Raw genomic sequence first — 24184 nt, 5'->3', positions numbered from 1 at the left:
GGGTTTTATTCGTACTTTTCAAAATCGTCTAAATTAGAGATCATAGCCAGCATCTCGTAGTAATAAGCTACTAACCTCTAAAAAATTGATGAGTAATTTTAAAAATGTTAATTTTCATACACCGGGCGGAACTACCCATCAATGATTTAAACTAACATTTTCAGATAGATTTTGAATACCTTGTTATCTACGCTTTTTCTACAAATGTTTTCTACTAGCTAATACCCATCGCGCGTTGCTGCGACCTTCAACTAAATAGGAGGAAAACATAATTTGTTCCGAAGCCTAAATGCTTTATTTTCTAATTTTTAAAAAGTACACAAACATGTGACCAACACTGTCGGTAATCGATGCCAACCACAATCGTTTTTTATTTTCGCGTGATCAAATAAATGAACTGTTGTGGTTGCACTCGATACTCCACAACAGCGTATCCAAATCGGAACATGCACGTGTCCATTGTAGACCATGGTTTCAAATTTTCTCTTTCTGCGCAATCTAGTTGAAAACTATTTCAACAAGCTTACGCTTGATTGCATATAGCAATTGTACGTAATTACATACAATATAAACGTAAAATCGGTAACAATTTCTAGATTGAACTGAGTGATAATAGTGTTTGCGGAGAATGGAAAGCACAGCAACTCTGCATCGGATAAAACCGATCAACCAACTGAATACCACCTCCAAATCTTTTAGGCTACCAATTTTGGGCACACTCGTCTTGTTTTCCACTTGCTTGGAATGCACGCTGAGCTCTAATTTATAGTTATTATGCTTCCTCAGTTGTGTCGAACAACGACAGACCTCTGTCGCTTTTGCTTTCTCACTAGATACAATGTATTTTATATATGTACGATGTAAAATCATTTGGTTAATTCCCATCCACTCACACTCTGATGAGCATTGGCAGCCTATTCTACAAGTGATAAATATTCCCTTTTTGTTTGCTTCTGTCATTTCAGAAAGTCACCATTATCACCAACGGCAATGACAAGGACTACTACAATCAGCTTCCGTGCGTGGGCAACCGTTGGTATGTAGTAAGCCATTGAATAGCAAGAACGAATCAGCGCCTACTGATGCTGTAACTGGCTGTGGCATTTGTTACCAAACGGACCGTACTTCAAAGCGGTTATTTTGGTGGTTTTGTGCACCGTACTTGCAGTGAGAATAATGTTTAGAGAATGGCAATTGTATCAGTGATACCGGTGGCCAACATTACACACTCCAGTGACAATGGAAATGGGACGGCGAATGGAACTGCCGGCGGAAGCGGTGGCATTGGTGACGGAGAGGGATCAGTCGGTGGCTGTCCCCGGCCTGATGACACACTGTACCCGAGTATGTTTGGAATTGACCTGGCGGTACCGCAGTGGGAAGCGATTGCAACCGCGCTGGTACTGACGCTCATCATCATCATCACCATCGTCGGTAACGTGCTGGTGATTTTGAGTGTGTTTACGTACAAACCGCTCCGGATAGTACAAAACTTCTTCATTGTATCACTGGCTGTGGCCGATCTGACTGTGGCCATCCTCGTGCTGCCCTTTAATGTGGCCTACTCGATATTGGGCCGATGGGAGTTCGGTATCCACGTCTGTAAGATGTGGCTTACTTCCGACGTTCTTTGCTGTACGGCTTCTATACTAAACTTGTGTGCCATAGCACTAGATAGGTACTGGGCTATAACCGATCCGATTAATTACGCCCAGAAACGTACCCTGGAGCGAGTACTGGCATTGATTGCCGGTGTGTGGATATTGTCGCTGGTAATCAGTTCGCCTCCCTTGATCGGCTGGAATGACTGGCCGGAGGAATTTTCCAGCGAATTCCCATGTCAATTAACGAGCAATCAGGGCTACGTCATCTACTCATCGCTCGGGTCGTTCTACATCCCGCTGGTCATAATGACAATTGTGTACATCGAAATCTATATAGCGACCCGGCGACGTCTCCGGGAAAGAGCTCAGGCTTCCAAGATAAACACCCTGGCCAGTAAAAGCATCGGGGTGATAGGCGATAAAGAACTGGGCACGGCCCAACATCATCCACCGGATCGGGAATCAATCAGCAGTGAAACGAACCACAACGAACATCCAAACAATAGTACCAGCAGCAGCAGCACCGACCACAGATCCCAGCGGAAACGGAAGAAGAAAGCAAAGGAGAAAAAGGAAGCCAAAGAGGCGGCTAAGCGTGCCAAACAGGCGGCGGAGACTCAACTCCGAATGGCTCTACGGGACGAGGATTCCGTCACGGAGTATCCGGAAAATTCGTCCATGGGTAAAGCAAACTGTGATATCAAATTGGGCACCGATCCGAACGGGATCGCGGCGACTGATGCGGACGCAGCGGATGATGGTGCAACTAATCCAACTATCGCTAATACCACCACCAACACCACCACCAACGGCAGCGGAACCGTTGGCGATACAACGTCCAAAAAAGCGCTGGTTGCCCGGGGACACATGAAACAATCGTTCCGGAAGGCTGGTGGCCTTAATCAATTTATCGAGGAGAAACAGAAAATCTCCCTGTCGAAGGAACGGCGGGCAGCGCGAACGCTCGGCATCATCATGGGAGTGTTTGTGGTTTGCTGGTTGCCCTTCTTCCTCATGTACGTGATCCTACCGTTTTGTCCAACGTGCTGTCCGACAAATAAGTTAATTAATTTCATCACATGGCTCGGTTATATCAACTCTGCTCTAAATCCTATTATTTACACAATATTCAATTTAGATTATAGGCGTGCATTCAAACGGCTGTTGGGAATCAAACCGTAGCTAGGAGATGTACAATGGGGATAACTACCCGTACAAAGAAAATCTATGTTTCTGTCTGGTAAGATAAATCGCTGCAGCAGTAGGCTGTGATTGCCTGCTCGGGGATGACACACATGCTCTTGCTTTTTTTTTACCATTAGAACTATCCAAGATAGATCTAGACACATCGAACAAACTGCCAAAGGCCTACGATAGTTAAATCTGATTATTTCTTCACAAAATCCATCGGCAATCATACGCCACTTGCACAAAGCTAATTGAATTTGCAAAACAAGATTCACAGATTGGATTTCGTCTCTTCGGAACACGAGCAAACACTGAAATTGAAAAGTTCCCACGCAAACAAGTTACAAAATCGAAGCCTCCTACGATCGAGTCAAATTCAACCGCACACATTGGATTGAATCTCCCAAAGAAGAGCCAGAACCGACAAATAATTTTTCTCTTAGCCCTCCAGTCAGGAGAAAACATATTGCGTGCGTTCAATTTTCCGCCTTCAAGGCAAACAGTAGAAACAAGCTTCAAACGCCATGTCTAGCACACAACAAATCAACAGGCCGTAGCCCCCCCCTGGAAAATGACAAACCGTTTCAATATTTGCTTTGCATACGCAAATGGGAGAAAATGATTTGTCCCGCAGTTCTTTGCTTTGATGGCGGCTGCTGTGTTGTTGGGGACGGTTAATGGATGAAATTGATATACTCTCGTTCGTTTTTTGGCATTCTCGAGGGAAATTATTTACATCATTGACTGGGGAGTGGGGAGGGAGTTGTTTGTTTAAGTTTCATCTCTGAGCAGAAAGTTGCCCACCCTAAGCACTTAGTGACCAATCTCAGTTGGCGGGCGCGTTTCCAGAGCAGTAAGAGTCCCCTGAATTTTGATACGTTTCATCAATGAGGGAAACTTCTTAAAATCTTAAGACGAAAACAGTTAGAATTCAACGGAAAGGTTCATTCAAGGATATCGATTTCAAAAGATAGAAATTTTATATGAATATGGGTAATCTGTAAACTGTATCTGTAATAAACGTAGAATGGCGCACACTATTTTTTGAGCAGCTCTATTTTTCTGTGCTTGATAATTTCTTTTTTTTTCTTCTAATTTATTTGACACGGCTTAATGCGTTAGAATAACGTTTTTTACAGAATGTTAAAATAAAAAAGTAACTAAGTAACAGCCTGTCCGACGGATCTTGCTGACGCAGCTTGCTATTGCGTGTTGAGATCCTTTTTCTTGGCGGTGATGCACTATTTGCGTTATCCTCTGCAACTCAGGGGTCAGTTCGTCTGCCTTCAACTCCTGATGTCGTTCACGTCCATGACGTCATCAGTACTGCTTTCATGCTGTTCATTGTCGGAAGTTCTAGTTTGTTTCTTGTTCCTACAGGACGCTGTTGTAAATCCGTCTTCATTGGCATTTGATTCTTTATAGGTGGTATTGGTTGTTGGGTTGGACACATTTCATGCGCTTTTTGCTAAAGCAGTTGGTTAGTTTAGCCTACCCGATCCGCAGTCGTTAGTTTAGCCTACGACGACCGTGTATCGGTCTGGCCTATAATAGATAGAATTTCCCTAGCAGCGCAATGCGTTCCATGGTGTAGCGTCTGATCACAGAATTGGCACGTAGGAATCTGCCCTGGATACGTGACTAATGTTCGCTGACTATATGATACACCTTGGTATGACTTGAATCGGATGGTCAGGGAGGAGGGGATAGCTTTTGTCGGGCGCCAGGTACGTAGCAAGAGGAGGGGCTAAGGGGCTAAAGCCCCCCCCCCCCCGAAATGTTTCGAGAATACATTACAAAAACATGATTATCAACGACTTAACAATTTCGTAACTCGTTTGGTGTGAACAAATCAGAAATAGTTAAAGAAGATTGTTGTTTTCAACAATCAAAAACAACGGTCACGAAACTCAGTGTGGTTTATGGTTCTGCCCGAGCCAGTGCAAATCGAACGACAAAAATAGTTACTTTTATATTGTGTGCCTTGTCTGAAGAACAAGGGAATCTGCTGCTATACTTCTTGCCCTGGTAATCTGTCTAGATGAGTAAGTCGGAGAAGCAAGAAGTGGTACTTCGGCCAAATACTGTAATTATTGTTGACTCGCATAAGACCGAGTATTCGTGATGGGGAAAATTTTCTGAAGGTGCGCCCATCGCGTTCAACAAATTGGCCCAGGCTAACCCATTCATTTTGAATAATTTAAAACACTTCGTTGTGTGTGACAATGCTTTAATTAAGAGCTTGATATATATGGGCGGCGAGAAAATCAATGTTCGGTTACAAGATCGGATACCGCTCATTTGGGAGAAATGCAATACAAAACATAATGCTATAGTAAAATCACACATAGTATTCTTTGTACATATCAAGGACAAACTATTACGTTCTAGTTTTGTAATAACGGCACATTATGGTTTACCTTGATCAGAAACCGCTGATCACCAAAAATATTACATTTGTGGCACCTGTTCAGTTGCAACGGCAAAAGCTGCATCAAGTATCTCAAAACCTACAGCCAGTAAATTACTGAGGAAATTCACTCATCTGTTCGCGAACATAAAGGCAGCAAACACTATGATGACACGGAAGGGTTAAATATCGAGATAGATATGAACGACCCCCTTTACGCTGTTTGTGAGGATACAATATTCCCACGCCCCTTCACGTGCAGTGCCTACGAGCTTGAACGAGATCTGCTGGACAACCACTAAAACTAGTTTTATTAGCCGAAACGACAAGCTTTATTTTTGCGTAATTTTAGCGCAATATCATTTTTATTGACATTTAATTTTATTTGCATGCATTCGTTCCGTATTAAAACACTGCGCCTAAAATGTTGTGACTGGTTGAATCTATAAGTCCATTAAATTCGATTTCATATCTTTGGTAGAGTAGAATACGGTCAATTAGGTATGGGGGTACAATAGGTATAGGGCTAATAATATAATGTAGGGATCTACAAATAATGTAGCAAAGATAAAATTACATCCTTGCAGAGGTTGCTCATTTTGTGTGAATTAGATACACGGTAGAGAACATCTTTGACGACAGTCATATCGGCTGTTACCATGGATCAGCTGTATTAGTTACGGCCTCGTTTATGTTTTCGCATGTTGTTCTGCGAAAACGCATTGTCTTTCGTCCTCAGTACAGTACATTTAATCAATGTAAAAAAATGTCAAGTGGGTTTTTTCTTACGTAAAAATTAATGCTGAACACGAGTATTGTGTCAGTTTCTTGATATTTTGTTTTTGAACAAAAATACGGACATCAACATGAAACATACGCTTGGGGGCACAACAGATCAACCGTTTGGGGCACTATAGGTCACTACTGATCGTCTCACAGTTAAACAACCAAGTGAGCCGAAATTAACAACTTCAATTACACACTCTGGCGACGACGACGACACCGAAGAGCTCAAAAGTACAAAGCCAGACGCAGCTGCCGAAAGAACATATTTTTTCAACATTTCCTTTCGCAGTTTCATGATTGTTCACATCATTTGCAACATCTCATTTTCTTACCTAAATGACGTAAATTTAAGTTTTAAATAACCTGCAGTACTTATTCCCTTCAAATAAAAGTTAAACCGTTGATTTTCTAGGCGTGTAAATTGTTTAATTTTACCTCGAATATAGAGTGACCTACCGTACCCCCACATTTTAAAAACATCGAAAAAAGTACCTTCGTCTTATTGGATTTAGCTTGAAAAATATTTAGCCAAGCGTAAAACCATTATTGCCAAAACGTTGCCAGATTTATAACATTTCCAACGAGTGCTTGTCAGTCAAAATCAGCGCAAAAGTACCATCGCACCAGCTTGCCAAAGAAAACTGACCTACTTGACCACACTCTACTCTATATGGCAGTCTCTTGATCTGTTTTTGTTCGTTTTGGAATAAAATGAGAGAAATAATCAGAAATCACGGAGGAGAAAAAGAGAATCAGCTAATCTAAGTCGCCTCAAGAGCATTTCTTCCATCTTTTCTATGCACTCAGAACCAGAGTTAAAAATAATCGAAGCTCTTTTTTGACGGCTGAAAATGAACCTGTTGCGACTCGCGGTGAATAGCAAAAATATTCATTCAACTATCCATCTTATCCATTCAGTTGAATATCGTACAATATATTCATTTCACTAATTATCTAGAAAAATGTTTTCAAATGCCGATAAAGCATATGAAACAACAATCATCATCGCTTACATTGTGCCAGGGCCTACTTTGATGCATTCGATTCGTTACTGCACGGTCGCATCGTGTAATAATCGGAGACGAATGAAAATCTGCATGGATGAATGGGCGGTTTATTCGTTTGACGTTTAGCTGCGTCACTGAATATTGAAAATGAATGCGGCTGAATATGATCAATTTTCATTCAATGAATTTGAATATTTTTAACTCTGCTCAGAACGAGTGCTGTCGGAATTGCGCTCTAATCCGCTCAATTCGGTGTGAAAAAATGGCAAAGAGGCGAATGACTTTAAGGTTAAACAGGTTAAACCTCTATAATCAAAAAAATAAATAATTGAAATTGTTTCCTAAATTTTGGTAATTAAAAAGCATTATAGCTTTTTTCAAAAATTCATGCGTCTTTTCCAATCTCAATGATTGTAAATTAAAACTAATTACTGAGCAGATTGTGATAACATATTTGAATTTACTTAGAAAGTGCAACTGCAACCATCATAGCAAATCCAACTGCCAGAAGGAACTAGACAGTAAGCCATGCATACTGAGGCTGACAAAAAATTTGCAAAAGATTCACAGGAATCGGTTAAATTGCAGTAATTTAAAAATAGAGAAATCTAAAAGAAAGTCTCTTCGGCACAGGAGAAGCAAGTGCGATGTGTTCTTTTTGAAGCAAGCAAGTCTGATGCTAAAATTAAAGAACTCACCCATATTTATAGTTTCTAGTTATTTTAGTGGTGTCATCAATGTTACATTTAACAAAACTTACGTGAATTAGAAGATAACAGTAATCAGTACTGAGGGATTTCCTTCCGATTAGTGAACAGTCTTTTAATAGATAAAATTCCGGACTAAAGGACTGGCACATATTTTTTGTATTGTTCAAAAATTCATGAATTCTGAAATAAATAAATAAATAACCTTTTCGCACTTGTCTGATAATATTACCGAAAATCGTCTTTAATGTATTTATATTATTGAAAATAATATAAATAAGCCATTTCTACAAATCGCCTGCCCGATCAGAAGACTTGTAGTGAATTTCGACATTCTCTTGTATTTGTATTTAAATAATTGAAGTGCAACTGACACTGAGTCTTAATGAACTAAATTAAAAAGAAATGACCTAAAATGGCAACAAACGGTTACGAAACTGAATCACGAAGTCGAAGATGTCGATATAATCGTTGAAGCACACGGGTTGGTGCGTATAGGTTAATTTTTGATGGGATATCGGGAACATCATATTCAGTCAGAAGAAACTTCACGACACGAAGGTAGCCTGCGACGCGTGTGTACGATATTCTAAAGTATCCTAATAATCGACAACGGCCTTCGTATGTTGGCAGGTTTAGCGGATCGTTCGAAGGCAATTGACGTAGCGCATATCGTATGAATCTGCGCTGGACAGCTTTAATTCTTTGGCTCCAAGTTGCATGATAGGGGCACCCGTGTAATCTGACCTTCATAGTTGGAAGACGTTGTTTGAGGATTAAGGGTGCTTCCATCAAGAAGGAGGGATGTTTGGGTACGGTGTCTTAAACGTCCATTATTCGAACGTTATGTAGTGTAGCAAAAATTTCATCGCACATACTCCACAATGTGGAACCATAAACGCAGCGCACTGCTGATTATAATTTCTGGAATACTTTATGTAGTTTACACATGGTCAGTTACACTGAATCGTGTTGTTCCTGGTATAATATGGAGTCGACTTATGACTTTGGAAAAAAACACATTTTTTTTTTAATGAATATTCTTCACTCACATACTGATAGAATATATTCGTAAATCACTAGGAATTAGATTCGTACAGAAAATATTCATAAAATATACGAATTTTTCGTACATATAATGAATCGTTCGTATTTCTACTGAAACACTTTAATTTTTTATTACGAGTTTTTCGTGAAAACCACGAAACGACTTTCGTTGGCTTTATACGAAACAGCTTCATTCGGCAAACGAATTGTTCGTTGCTATATACGAATATCTTTGTAATATTTACGAACACCATTCGTCAAACCGTCAACATCAAAAGAGCTTCAATATGGAGTCATTGTTGCTATACGTCAGATGATTGTCGATCATCACTACGGTCTCGGTCTGACTATTTAGTAGCCATATCGGTGTCCGCCGGTTTCAGGAAGATTTCCTTAAACTCTTTCTATTGAGTTGAGCCATCGCGAACTGCTCGTTGGTTTTGAATGAAGAAGTTTGAGTTTTTCTCTGCCGGAGCAATGTCAAAACAATATGCTTTTAAATACGAAAACTTTTCTAACATGAACAAAATGCATTCGTACGACCAAAGGCGTTCGTAATATACACAAACATTTATTGAAATAAACGAATCATTTTGTTTCATTCACGAAAAATAATGTCGTTATCAACGATAACATTCCTGCAATGTACACTAAATATGTAAAATTTACGAAAACTTTCGTTCTTCAAGCGGCCATCTTTCTAATCCTCAATAGAGAAGATTGAAATACAATCGATTTTGCCAGATCGATCCTTTTAGTTAGTTAAAAAGTCGTTTTTGACAAAAATCGATCCTAAAATATCGATTGAAAAAATAATATGCTAATGAATACGAAAACTTTCCTAAGATGAACGAAATAAATTCGTGTGAGCAATGAAATCGTTCGAAATATACATAAACGTTCATTCGAATAAACGAAACATTTCGTTGCATTCACGAAAAATAATGTCGTTCTCAATGATAACATTCGTGCAATGTAAACTAAATAAGTAAAATTTACGAAAACTTTCGTTCATCAAGCGTACAATTTCTTCGTACCACAATAGAATCGATTTGGCCACATCGATTTTTTTAAATCAAAAAAAAAATCGATGTTGTCAAAGATCGATCCCAAAAGATCGACTGAAAACAATAAGAGGCTAATATATACGAAAACCTTTCTAAAATAAACGAAAAGAATTCGTGCCACCAGCGTAATATACACAAACGCTTATTAAAATAAACAAAATATTTCGTTTCATTCACGAAAAATAATGTCATTATCAACGATAATATTCGTGCAGTGTACATTAAATGTGTAAAATTTACGAAAGCTTTCGTTCACCAAGCATGCATTCTTGTTCATGAAATGAACGAAACCTACTATTTGCAACGCACGAAAATACTTCGTTGCAGAAAACAACGAATGAATTCGTGCATTGCATGATCGATTTCATTATATTTACGAATTTATATTATCAGTGCAGATGGTCGAATTTGGGAATCTTTGAAATCAATCGCTATTATTTAAAGTCTAAGTGCGCGAATCGTCACAAGGTTCGTTCATTTTGTTCGTATTGCTTTCTGCCGAAATATAAATAACGGTGCTTTGCAATATTGTCTTTTTTTGAACGAATTGTTGGTGACGTAAATTTTTGTTATATATTGCAACAGACGTTTTGTTCATTCAATTATTATGACCAGTTCGGGGAGACATAGAAAGCGAACTGGTAATAGCAACAGTATCCCTATTCAATTGGTAGAAGGTTCACTAAAGAAAAGTTAGATGTGGGCTTACTACAAGAGCCCTGGATAAATAGCGGAAGTATTCGAGGAATTGATAACAAAATAGGAAAACTGTTATACGATGACTGTCATCCTAACCCGACGGCAGCAATTTTGGTAAGTAACAAGGTCAAATTCAGTTCCAATTGAAATGAATGTTCCGACTGCTAGGGGAAACAAAGAAGTATACATTGCTTCAGCATATTTCCCAGGAGACGTTGGTGAAGTGTCTCCGTCTCAAGTTATGGCATTTATTTCGTATTGCAAAAAAAACAAACATTTTATACTGGGTTGTGATGCAAATGCCCATCATACTGTATGGGGTAGTACCGACATCAACGACAGGGGGAGGATCTCCTGAACTATATAACATCTAATAATATTATTAACATAACATTAACATTAATAACATTTGTCACGGCAGCACGACAAGAAGTGCTAGATCTCACGTTATGTAGCGATATAGTTTCAGAAAACATTGATAAATGGATTGTGTCAGATGAAGAATCGTTGTCCGATCATAAACAAATCAGGTTTGAGTATAAAGCCGGAAAAATTATATCTGAAAAATACAGAGACCCAAGCAAAACAAAATGGCACCTTTATCGTTTTCATCTCAGCAATCATACCTTCATTCAAAGTAGCGAAATCAAAACTGCTGAGCAATTAGAACATGCTTCAAACCAAATTATAAAGAATGTTGTGGATTCCTACAAAGCCAGTTGTCCTATAAGAAAGCAATTTCCAAAAAAAGATGTTTCTTGGTGGAATAAAGACCTATCAGTATTAAGAAAACCTATTTTAATCCACCTAGCGGTGCAATTGTGCCTTTCTCAATCATGAATCACGAGAATGTGTGCGTTGTTTATATTCATTAAAAGCTTTTAAATGCATATATTACATTTTATTATTATACATCACATGACAACTATATACAGGAAAATAAATCATTATTCGAGTTCTAAAATTTTGAAAAAGAAAAAAACAGCCACGGTAATATTGAACTGAAATACCTTTCTATTGAGAAAGGCAAAAAGGTGCGAAATCGTCAAAGTCCCAAAAAGTCGATTTTTATAAAAAAATAATTTTCGAGATAACATAAAATCTCGATGTTTCATGCATTTTAAAGATGTTTGGCATCAAAAATACGAATTCGATTTCTGAAATTTCATGAGGTCCCCCCTTTGAAAAAAAAATTTGAGTTCCGGCTTATATGGGAATTTCATATGTGACCGGACGGTTTAGTCTATATGTCCAGAACCATATAAGCTATCCGTACGAAATTTTATAGACATCTATGGGGATATTATAGCTATCATTTGGGACTAAGTTTGTGAAAATCGGCCCAACCATTTCAGGGAAACTGATGTGAGTTCGTAAATTTTGAAAGATGGCCGCTTTTCCCGGGCACTTCCGGAACCGTCTATGGTGGTCAATGTAGTCAACGAAAGTTTGTTTGGCCGTTGGTGACCTAGAACAGCAAATTTAAGTTGTTTGAGAGACATTTTAGCGAAATTTTTACCTTTTTTGCTGTCATCGGAGTATCGGTTTGAATCACAATTTGCTATGTGATCGCACGCCACAACCTGTAACTCCGGAACCGGAAGTCGGATCGGGATGAAATTAAATAGCCATTTACGGGGACGCAATACCTTTCATTTGAGGCCAAGTTCAGTCGAATCGGTCTAGCCATCTCCGAGAAACCGATGTGACTGTTATTCTGAATTTAGATATTTCCGCCGGGGCTTCCGGAACCGATGATGGTGGCCAATGTGGCCAAATAGACTTTGAATGGATGTTAGTGACCTAATACTACAAATCGAAGCAGTTGTGGTCATATTTTGGAAAAAATTTCACCTTTATACATTCATTGCAGAATTTCTTAAAATCGACATTTTCTGCGTGTTCGTACTCATGACCCTGTAATTCCGGAACCGGAAGTCGGGTCCATTAGAAATTCAATAGCAGCCTATGGGAACGTTGCACCTTTCATTTGAGACTAAGTTTGTCAAAATCGGTTCAGCCATCTCTGAGAAAAATGAGTGACATTTTTGGTCACATACACACACACATACGCACATACACACACATACATACATACACACACATACATACACACAGACATTTGGCGAACTCGACGAACTGAATCGAATGGTATATGTCACTCGGCCCTCCGGGCCTCCGTTAAAAATTCGGTTTTCAGAGCAATTGCAATACCTTTCTATTGAGAAAGACAAAAAGGTGCAAAATCGGCAAAGTCCCAAAACGTCGACCTCTAAAAAAAAAAATTCGTGATAACATAAAATCTCGACGTTTCATGCATTTTAAAGATGTTTGGCATCAAAAATACGAATTCGATTTCTGAAATTTCATGAGGTCCCCCCTTTGAAAAAAAATTTGAGTTGCGGCTCATATGGGAATTTCATGTGTGACCGGACCGTTCAGTCTATATTTCCGGAACCATACAAGCGATCCGTGCGAAATTTTACAGACATCTGTGGGGATAATATAGCTATCATTTGGGACTAAGTTTGTGAAAATCGGCCCAACCATTTCCGAGAAACTGATATGAGTTTGCTAGTTATGAAAGATGGCCGCTTTTCCCGGACACTTCCGGAACCGTCTATGGTGATCAATGTAGTCAACGAAAGTTTGTTTGGCCGTCGGTGACCTAGAACTGCAAAGTTAAGTTATTTGAGAGACATTTTAGCGAAATTTTTACCTTTTTTGCTTCCATCGGGGTATCGGTTTGAATCACAATTTGCTATGTGATCGCACGCCACAACCCGTAACTCCGGAACCGGAAGTCGGTTGGGGATAAAATTTAATGACCATTTACGGGGACGCAATATCTTTCATTTGAGACTAAGTTTGGTTGATTCGGTCTAGCCACCTCCGAGACACCGATGTGACTGTTAGTCTGAATTTGGATACTTCCGCCGGGGCTTCCGGAACCGATGATGGTGGCCAATGTGACCAAAGAGACTTTGAATGGCTGTTAATGACCTAGTACTACAAATCGAAGCAGTTGTGGTCACATTTTGGAAAATTTTTCACCATTATACATTCATTGCAGAATTTCTTAAAATCGACGTATTCAGCGTGATCGTACTCATCACCCTGTAATTCCAAAACCGGAAGTCGGATCCATTAGAAATTCAATAGCAGCCTATGGGAACGTTGCACCTTTCATTTGGGACTAAGTTTGTAAAAATCGGTTCATCCATCTCTGAGAAAAGTGAGTGAGATTGTGTTCGCGTACACACACACAGACGCACATACACACACACATACATACACACACACACACAGACATTTGCCGAACTCAACGAACTGAATCGAATGGTATATGTCACTCGGCCCTCCGGGCCTCCGTTAAAAAGTCGGTTTTCAGAGCAATTGCAATACCTTTCTATTGAGAAAGGCAAAAACGTCGGTAGGTTGTTCAATAGAGCAAAAGCCACAGGTGCCTGGGATGATTACAAAAGGGCCCTAACGGATTATAACAAAAATATTAGGAAGGCTAAACGTAAAGACTGGAAACTCACTTGCGAAAAAATTGGAAGTGCTCCGGTAGTTGCTGGGTTACATAAAGTGCTATCAAAGGACCATTCAAATGGTTTAGGTAGACTTAAAAATGAAGATGGGATTCTTACAAAAGAACTCCTCTGAAACGTTGGAAGTTATGATGAAAACTCATTTCCCGGGTTCGATTTCTATCTCTGAGGAAGATCATCTGGTATCGAATAGAGTAGGTCCAACACAAGATTGGTCGGCGAATGCCTATGCTAAAGGCAGTGAAATCTTTACTCGATCTAGAGTCGAATGGGCACTGGGTTCTTTCCAGCCTTTCAAAGCTGCGGGGAAGGATGAAATATTTCCGGCACTTCTTCAACAAGGAAAAGAGACAATAAGTACATACGTAACTGAATTATTTAGAGCCAGTATTACTCTAGGCTATATTCCAAAAGCCTGGAGACAGGTACGGGTAACTTTTATTCCAAAAGCTGGAAAGAAGGACGAAAGGTCCCCCAAAGCTTTTCGTCCAATTAGCATATCTTCAGTATTACTTAAAACAATGGAAAAAAATCTTAAATGATTTCATAAAGTCTACGTGTCTCAAGCGATTTCCTCTAAGTAAAATTGAATTTGCTTACCAAAGTGGGAAATCAACTGTAACAGCATTACATTTGTTAGTAAACAAAATCGAAAAACCATTTCAATTCAAGGAGTTATGTCTAGCAGCCTTTCTTGATATAGAAGGGGCATTTGATAATGCTTCATATGGTTCCATGCGGACAGCTATGGAAAATAGAATTTTTGATAAATGTATTATCGATTAGTTTGAGGCAATGCTTGCTACCCGAGAGATCTCAGCTGATTTAGGAGAGGAAAGATTAGTAATCAGATCACAGAAGGGCTGTCCTCAAGGAGGAGTTTTATCGTCCTTATTGTGGTCTTTAGATGTCGACGATCTCCTGTGTAAACTAGAGGGTCTCGGTTTCGAGGTAATTGGTTTTGCTGATGACGTCTGCATCATCGTGCGTGGGAAGTACGAAAGCACAATTTCCAGCCGACTGCAAGCGGTACTAAATTTTACACTTAAATGGTGCAAAAATCTCCATCTTAACATTTATCCTTCAAAAACAGCAATAGTTCCATTTACTAGACGAAGGGCCATTTCATTAACACATTTAGCTCTAGATGGAGTTCTAATTGAATTCTCAACAGAAGTTAAATATCTCGGTGTTATTTTGGACAGCAAGCTCAATTGGAACTTACACCTGGAACAGCTAATTAGTAAAGCTACAAATGCCTTCTGGGTCTGCAAAAGAACTTACGGCAAAAAATGGCGCCTTCGGCCTAAAACGATTCAATGGATTTATACGACAATAGTAAGGCCTAGAATAACTTATGCTTCATTAATATGGTGCCCTAAAACTAAAGAGGTGACCGCTCAGAAAAAATTGAACAAACTGCAAAGACTAGCTTGTATTGCTACAACTGGGGTGATTCGGAGCACACCTTCCGTGGCCCGGAATGCTCTTCTAAATCTCCTACCGCTTCATCAGTTCGTGGAATTGCAGGCAGAAAAAAAGTGCCTTGCAATTAACTCGATCTACAACAATTGTAGAAGGAGATATGACAGGACATCTAACGATCTTCAAAAAATCCTATTCACATTCAATAATAGACTGGATGCAGACGAAGGCAAACCAAGAAATTCCCTATAATGTGACTGTAACAAGCAGACATGTGTGGGAAACAGGTGGGCCAAACCTACGTTCAGGCTCTATTGTTTTCTTTACGGATGGTTCAAAAATGAATAGCACCACAGGAGCCGGGGTGTTTGGACCCGGGATAAGAACAACTATTCGGATGGGACACTACCCAACTGTATTTCAGGCTGAGATTCAAGCAATTCTCGAGTGTGCGTATATCTGTCTCAAGAGGAAATATAGATTTGCAACGATCTGCATCTTTTCAGACAGCTTAGCAGCTCTTAATGCGTTGAAAGCCTCAACTTGTCAGTCGAAGTTAGTATGGGAATGCATTACCTTACTTAAGCAACTGTCAAGGAATAATGAAGTAAACTTGCTTTGGGTGCCCGGTCACAGTGGAATTCAAGGAAACGAATCAGCTGATAGTTTGGCAAGATAAGGTTCCGAGACCGAGTTTATAGGCCCAGAAGCTTTCTGTGGAGTCTAAACCTGTACTTTAAATATGGAACTTAGAAAATGGGAAATGTCTATGGTAGGAACGCCACAGATACTGCAAAGCATGCAAGGAAATTTATAAAGCCGCTCAAACTTTACTTAATCTAAGTAAGAGGAACCTTAGAATAATAACTGGTTTGTTTACCGGTCACTGCCCTAGTAGATTTCATCTACATAAATTGGGAAAAATTCAAAGTCCGAGTTGTCGTTTCTGTCAATTTAAGAATGAGACGGCGGAGCATTTACTTTGTGATTGCAGCGCTCTTGTTAGTTACAGATATTCAATTCTTCGAAAAGGGTTCCTACAGCCCTCTGAGATTTGGCAATCAAGTCCTAGTAAGGTAATCAGAGTATGAATCAGATTCATTAAACGAGTTGATCCTAACTGGGATAATATGCAAAATCAGACAAGGCCCTTCGTATCTCAATTATGAAGGGAAAGCTGAGGCGCATAACATCAAATTGACTCATCCCACAATAGCTTATAAAAAAAATCCCTATTCAACAAACTGGTGTTTCGAAGACAACCATTAACATGCTCACTATTCGATATAAGAAGTGTTCAATAGCCTAGTTGTCGCGTAAAGTTTGTTTAAAATTGCTTTAAAAACATCAACAAAATTACTCGAATCTATCAATATGATCGGAACAATTTGTTTCAATTGCAAGAATGTAAAACAGTCGAAATATAAAAGACGCCGAGTGCACGTTATCCTCAAACGCATTGTCCGTGACTAATTTAATCAAATCAAGGGTAAAGCCAGGGTCGATATGTGTAAACACTTTCAAAAGAGTATTTTCTTACTTTTTATTGAGATTTCATGAACGTGTCTTCAAGATGGCTTATTTTTTTAGATAGGACAGATGCACTACGAAAAACCATTTTTGGTTTTGTGCCAGTATAAGACTGGCTAGGTGGAATGAAACATGCTAAATCCGACCAAAAAGTGTCGAGTCTTCGTAAGACCTCAAGAAGTCACTTTTGGGCGCATCCATGTGGATTTGTGCATTTACAAACTCAGATATGACGTAAAAATCGATATTTTTCCACATCCACAGATCGCTCGCCATACAAGGTTGTCTAGCCCTGGCTCAGTGTGCCCATGCGTAAAGACGGTACTGCGTCCATGACGTCATCAGTATTGCTGAAAGTTCTAGTCTGATTCTTGTTCTCACGGGACGCTGTTGTAAATACGTCTTCATCGGCAGTTGTTTCTGTATTGATGGTATTGTGTAGCGGCTGGTCACAGAATTGGCACGTATGAATCTGTCCTGGATACGTGACTAATGTTTGCTGACTATATGTAACAACACCTTTGTATGATTTGAATTGAATGGTCAAGTAGGAGGAGATAGGTTTTGTCGGGCGCATTCTCACCACACGCACGCCGTTGCGAAGCCCCGAGAAGAAGTTCCTCCAAGTATCTTCCCTAATTTGAATCCGTATTTTGGCATGAGTTGTTTGATAGCGGTGAAATTAGTAAACGGTGTCAGGTCATGTAGCTTAACTTCAATAGTATCATTGTCTATGTATGCTGGGATTCTGTCATTACTATCGACAACGTATTTCAAATTGTTCTGCGTAGCAAATGATCCTGCTTGGTTCATATTTTTGAACATAATCAGTACCTCATAACCTAGATGGTGGGAATGCACAGCATTAATTTCTGCTATGTTGAATTCCATTTTCACTTTCAACAATTGGTCCACTTCACGAATCGATGACCTTATCGGACATTCGAAAAGACAACAGCACCACAGTTTGACCGAAACGGGAAATAAACTAGCTTTGCATTGTTACTCATTTTTTTTTCACGTTTCACACCTAGGTAGAAGGAACGAAATTTTGCGTTGGTTGATAGACGAAGCAGCACACGGGTAAATTTAATTGCATGCCCTGCAAGTACAGCGACAAGATTTTTAGCGTCTGAACTGGGTAAGAAAGGAAACCAGACCAATGATACTTTCTTATTCGGCTTTGTAAGGATAAGCTGTCTTAAAAATGTGTATGTTTCAAATGTGAAAACAAAATAAACAATACGTCTATTTTGAGAAAAGTATTGCGCTTTAAAGTTGTAATGACACACTCCACTGAGCGCTTGCAAAATAGTCTAGTCTAGTCTACACGAACACAGCCAACACATGGAGGGATCCTGGAAAATTGCAAACGTTCGCCTGCAATTTTTCTTGTCAGTATTAATGTTTTTGGTACATATGATATGTGACACAATAATTGATGCGGCCAGGCCAACTGTGCAGCGTACAAAATGAAAATGATTTAAAATTGGACGGGAATTAAATTATTCATTCAATGAAGAATTTAATCAACGTACCATTTTGCACCTTGAATAGGGAAGAAACGTGGACAACCGTACCGACCATTTTAATTTGATGGGGGTTTTATAAATCGTTGGGAGTGACTTGAGAAGTGAGAATTTAATTGCATTGCTAGAAAATCCCTCATCACGGTATTACACTTAAATAGCAGCGACTGCAGCACGTCTTACATGTGAGGCGATCGGGAGCAAAAAGATGGCCGGTCAAGGTTGCTGTGATCAATGAGCCCTTCGGCTCGTCGTTGCTAACGCTGGTGTGCGAGCGGAAGCAGTCCTCCCAATTCGTGACATTGAACCAAGAATAAGTAAGAGGTTATGTCAATCCTACACTAGCGTTAGTGTGTGCCACACAGTTACCAAGTCAAACTCATGCCGGAACAAGCTCGTTATCCTGAAAGAACTCAACATGAACTCTAGCTCAAATGCAACAGCCGATTCCGACTCATTCGGTGCCGAAATCAGCTGCTGCATCCGCGCCAAAATCCACACAGAATCCATGCAAGATTCCGAATCGATTTCAGAATGAATTTTCTGGGTATCATCATCTAGATGGGCTCTTCTGCAGCATATATAGGAAACTAATACGATAAACAAGTTAGATCTCACCGAATCATCTGCTCAATGTCCACTGAGCGTTTGCAAAATAGTTTTAAAAAAGGGCAAAATAATCTGTTTCCAGATTGGAAAAAAAACTCTCCTTGTTGTAGTTCCGTTATTGATCGCGATCCCCTAGAATTACACAAATACAATCAATCGACGAAAAAAGCAGCCAATCCTCTTTCGATCTACAACTCTTGTTAAACTTATGGTCTTTAAAACAGATAGCTTCAGGAAAGGAAACGAATGTTAGTCCGACACTAGTTGCTGGACGCCGTATAGACTCAGGGTCGTGGCTTTCTTGTTTAGTTCGACTTTCGAACAATAATTTGTTGCTTTCATGAAAATTGCATACTTAACCTGACTTATATTATGGCTTATTCTCACTTGGTTTATAAAACAGATCAAGATTTCAGCACTCTGTGAAGGTTAGCGTCCTTGGCGGGTGCAAACCCAACTAACAGTAGACTACGAATTTTCGCAGGTGATATGATATTATTGAAAACTTTGTCAACTCTACCTATATAGTCAGCGAATCCACTGCGGGGAATGTTAAGGGTCTGTAAGACAATTACGCCATAATGTGTATAAAATCCCCATTAAGAAAGACTTCAGGTTTAAAAATTAACAATTTACATAAACATGTGAGTACAACAGAAGTTGTATAACATTCCACTGACACAAACTGGATACGAAGCACCAATAGAACACTAAAGTTTTTATGAAATTTTAAACATAAATTCACTGCAGATTAGTCTGTAATATCATCAATGCAGCGTTTGAAGGCGTCGAACGGGAGATTGTACGTGTAGATCGGTTTACTGAGAACACAATCATCCTCTATCATACAAAAAATTGAAAAATTCATTTGAATTTATTTACCAACCGAATCGATGGGTGGAAACTTGTAAAAATACCGAAAAACTCTATTTCCAAAAAATTTGACCGAAACTCGTTTGTGTCTGTCGCTCATTTTAGGTAAATCCCAGCTGCAAATTTTGAACTCTAGAATCGTGAAATCAGTTGATGCTAGGTATTTTAAGGGAACGAGCGCAATATCTATTCCAGAGGAGATTATTAGACCATTAGATTTGAATTACTAGTTCAAGGGCCGTATCAACATCTATTACACCATATTTTTGCACTAGTGAGTGAAACAAAAATGCTGCTACTTTAGCTTTTGACGTTTTTTTAAACATTCTTTTATCATTTGTCAAGAAAATCGGTAGCATTCAGCCGCACATCGAGTAAAAATAGGTGACCATACTTTTGCTCTACTATCCCTTGACTTGTCTTTCAATTTTTTCAATATCACGCAATTTCTTTCTCTTTTTTAGTAGTCTTAAAGTTTTCCCTTTGCGCTTAGATGATGGTAAACTTGATATCGAACAAGATTCGTAATCGCAGAACTCAGACTTCCCGTCTAAAATCAAATACATTAAATTTGGTCGAACCATATGTGATCTTGTTTTCGGATCACAGACAATCCGCTAAGTATTCTAAAGAATTCGAAAGAACTTAAGCATTCAGCCGTGACAGATATTTCGAAAGTTTTCGCAGAAAATCCCAGAATTGTAATATCCTGTATAAAGCAAACGAATGACATTTCATGAAAGGCAACCGCGTCCACATGCCTGCCCACAAAGTGGAGATTGATGGTGTCATCACAGATTCGAGTTTATTATGCGTAGATCTAAGTAAGTTGGCTTGCTTCAGTGAACGAATATTTTGAATGGTAATTGCGCAGAACGGGACATAATGGCATGTCCCTTCAAACTCGTATCGGCTCTTTGTACCGCATGCATCACACTAAATACAAGCAAATCTATGAAAACTATGAACTATGAAAAAAAAGGTTACCATGGAAGGTTTTCGTCTGTACACATGTTCGTGCATCGAAACCATGGATTATTATCAGGTCTGATTTGGTGATGAGTGTTAATTTTGATGAAAATGACATCACTGGATGGGATTCTTTGCAAAAGTTAAAAAATTCCTCTTGAGGGACCGCCCCATACAACAGCTCAAGGAAGGGCTGACACAAGCCCCAAGGCAACCAGTTGGTCTTAAAAATTAGAGGAATAAGATATCAAATGAGGAGTTTACAGCGCATCAAGGAATACCAAAAATCTCAAGCGGTTTAACATTCCAACCAAACCTTCAACTTAGTACAGGACTGATGGGGTCTAGGTTGAGCACCGGCAACTTTGGGTTATTGCGAAACTCCTCCCGGCACCGAGGCTAACTTAATTCACTGTCTTTTCGATGATAATCTAGTTAGCGTAACCTACGATAATTGCTGGACTGTTCATTTATGTTTCCATGAAACATAGAAAACAAGCGATAATTTGCAATAATTTTCGCCATTTTTTTAGTTGAAGTCTAAATAACGTTCGTTACTTATTATTTTATCTACTTAACATTTGAGAACAATACCAGCTATTGAAAATAAATCTGAATGGGATTGACGGAACCGTTGGGTGTTCGACTTTAGAACAGTAATTTGGCGTAACCTAGAAATGGAACACTTATCCTAATTTATTTCATTACTTATCCTTAATGACTTAACGTTCAATTCAAGACGATCGGAATCAATAAAAATTTATCACATCGGCGCTAAAATGAAGACCATCAAAACAATCCAAAAACTTTTCATGCTGATCCTGTGGTGGACAATCTCGTACAGTTGTTGATTCTGAGAAAACAGATTTCGTGATCAAAACATTGCTTCCAGAGACTTTAGGATTTACTGATTATCTAGCTTGGTAATAGCTGAACTAACAGTATCCAAGAGATACTTGTCCCAGTGTAACAACAACTTGAAAATTTGGTAGAACCATTCTAGCGTCATAAAAGATAAAATTAAAATGACATCTGAGCCAGATTTCTAACCGTGTTCCACTATTTTGGTTACTTGTTTTTTTTTCAATACTTTAAAACTTGACTCCTACTCAAAACATAAAAATTACTTGAATCTATAAATAAGGGTAAGTCCTATTGCACGTAAAGAAGATAACACATCTGTCACTCTGATTCTAATTGGAGAAATCGTGCAAAGTAATTCAACGTAGAAAATATAGAAAGTTTTTCAAATGGTTCTGAGGATCAGGCCTGGATTCTGCCGCTTTTACAAGGGACTGGACACAGGGTGGCCAAGTCTACGAATTTTCCTGTATCTATCTTTTTACGGATCTACGGATCTATTCCTGGTATCTAAAGAATATTCATTATGTAGAAATCTGCGGAAATTTAGGAAAACTTATCCATATTCGTCTTTTTTCTGTTGAATTTCTATCATGTAACGTAATAACTGTTACACTTCCTCCCTCTCAAGATTAATTAACTTTTCATGGTGTTCCTCAACACTGACTACAAATAGTCATACATGCATGCTTTACTCAGACGGATTCGTCAAATCCGATTCAGCCTAACTTTTACTGAAAGGACTAGTCTCGGTTTTCCTTTCAGTCAGAGCATCCTATCTGGCTTCTGTTAAGCTACCGGTTCAAATTCAGGTGCCGATTCCGTAACCAACAAAGTACAGAATTCGGAATCATATTCCAGCGGGTTACTACAAGTTAATTCTAAGTTTTAAGAAAGGCTCCAAAGGTGCCATAAAACTTCTATTGTTACTAGGGTAAACTTCTAACCTTCATACTACCATTATCGTTGGAATCAATTTATACCAAACGAAAAAGTTCGACATAAAATTACTGACGAAGAAGATGAAACGTGAAATCAATAATATACTAGGTGCAAATTGGTTGCTTCCAATCATTCCATAACCCTTCCACTCTTTTTTACGAATAAAATAACGCAATACATTTTCCAAATGTTCATCAGGCAAACCCTACTGTGTGTTTGCTTTTTTAAATATTCAAATCCTGATGAGAGAATTCTATGATCTCACTCAGTAGTTCATTAAATGCTTAAATGACAAAGCTCAATGTAGTGAGATATTATTTCATCAATATCATCTTCTTCATTGTGCTACTCCTTCTTCAAAGCTCTTCCCCCTCTTGGAGTGAGAAACAGATGTGAGACCTAGAAACGCTTCACCTCATACTGGCATGCTCGAATGTATGTGGATTATTGAATATATTCGCCCATTAATAGGTTGAACACGAAAAAATGAGGACGTCATAGATTGAAGTTGTGTTTATTTTTGAACTGCATTCATTTCACGATACTCAATTAACTTAAGAATACATTGTCGAAATTGATATAAAAAATTATCTGTACCTCCAGCAGTAGATGGTGATCCTGCAAATGGATCTCCTGGAAAAAGAAGCTCTCCACGCGATATAGCAAGCAATAATTTTAATTTTTAAATTCAAAATTTACAAATATAGAAAAGATATCACTTATTAAGGTGAAACAAGGTAGAGTCTGTGTAGAGGGTTTCCACATGCTTACCATTGTCCATTGCATTTACAGCAAATGTTACAAATTCTAAAAGGTTTGATATTGTTGAGTGGCCTTTATAAAAGTTGATTTTTGATTAGCTGATTTGTTATTTACTAGTTTTTAGAATAATTTTGAAATGCATGATATGATGGCAATCCCACGATGGTTTCGGATGTGCCTAACAGTCACTAAAAAGAATGATTGCCACATTTCTGGGAATGTTCCATTTTTCAGTGACATGTTGAAAATACGCAGTAATGGTAGAGTGAATTCTTCTACTAGATTTTTTAAAACACTCATGCAATACCGTCAGGTCCTGGTCCTTATGATGCATCATGGGTTTTTTAGTGCAATGGTAATTTTGTGTTTCGATAGTTCGTGGACGGAAATGTCATTTGAAAATTCAGGTATTCTATTCTATTCTATTCTATTCTAACCCTTACACAGCCAGTATTGAAAAGTATCCTGGAAAACACTGCAGTTATTCTGTAGTGCTTTTCTTGTCAATATTAATATTTGAAGCATATTTTCATATGTCGCAAATATTAAAACGGCCAGGCCTACTGTGCAGAGTTGGGTTTGAAGATGTTTCAAAATTAAACGGCAATTAAATTA

General features: G+C 38.8%; 1 protein-coding gene across 1 annotated transcript in view; it reads left to right on the top strand.

The window, feature by feature from the left end:
* Window positions 1–11846, top strand: part of LOC131686055 (tyramine receptor 1) — a 218758-nt gene extending 206912 nt beyond the window's left edge. Inside the window, exon 3 of the mRNA XM_058970175.1 lies at window positions 966–11846. Within this exon, the coding sequence (XP_058826158.1) occupies window positions 1188–2786 (1599 nt within the window). The 5' untranslated portion in view covers window positions 966–1187 and the 3' untranslated portion in view covers window positions 2787–11846. The remainder of the gene's footprint in view (window positions 1–965) is intronic.
* Window positions 11847–24184: the final 12338 nt, after the last annotated feature.

Source organism: Topomyia yanbarensis, chromosome 2 (assembly GCF_030247195.1).
Source record: "Topomyia yanbarensis strain Yona2022 chromosome 2, ASM3024719v1, whole genome shotgun sequence".
NCBI lineage: Eukaryota > Metazoa > Arthropoda > Insecta > Diptera > Culicidae > Topomyia > Topomyia yanbarensis.
Note: the sequence above shows the minus strand (reverse complement) of the source record. Positions and strands in the feature narration are given on the sequence as shown.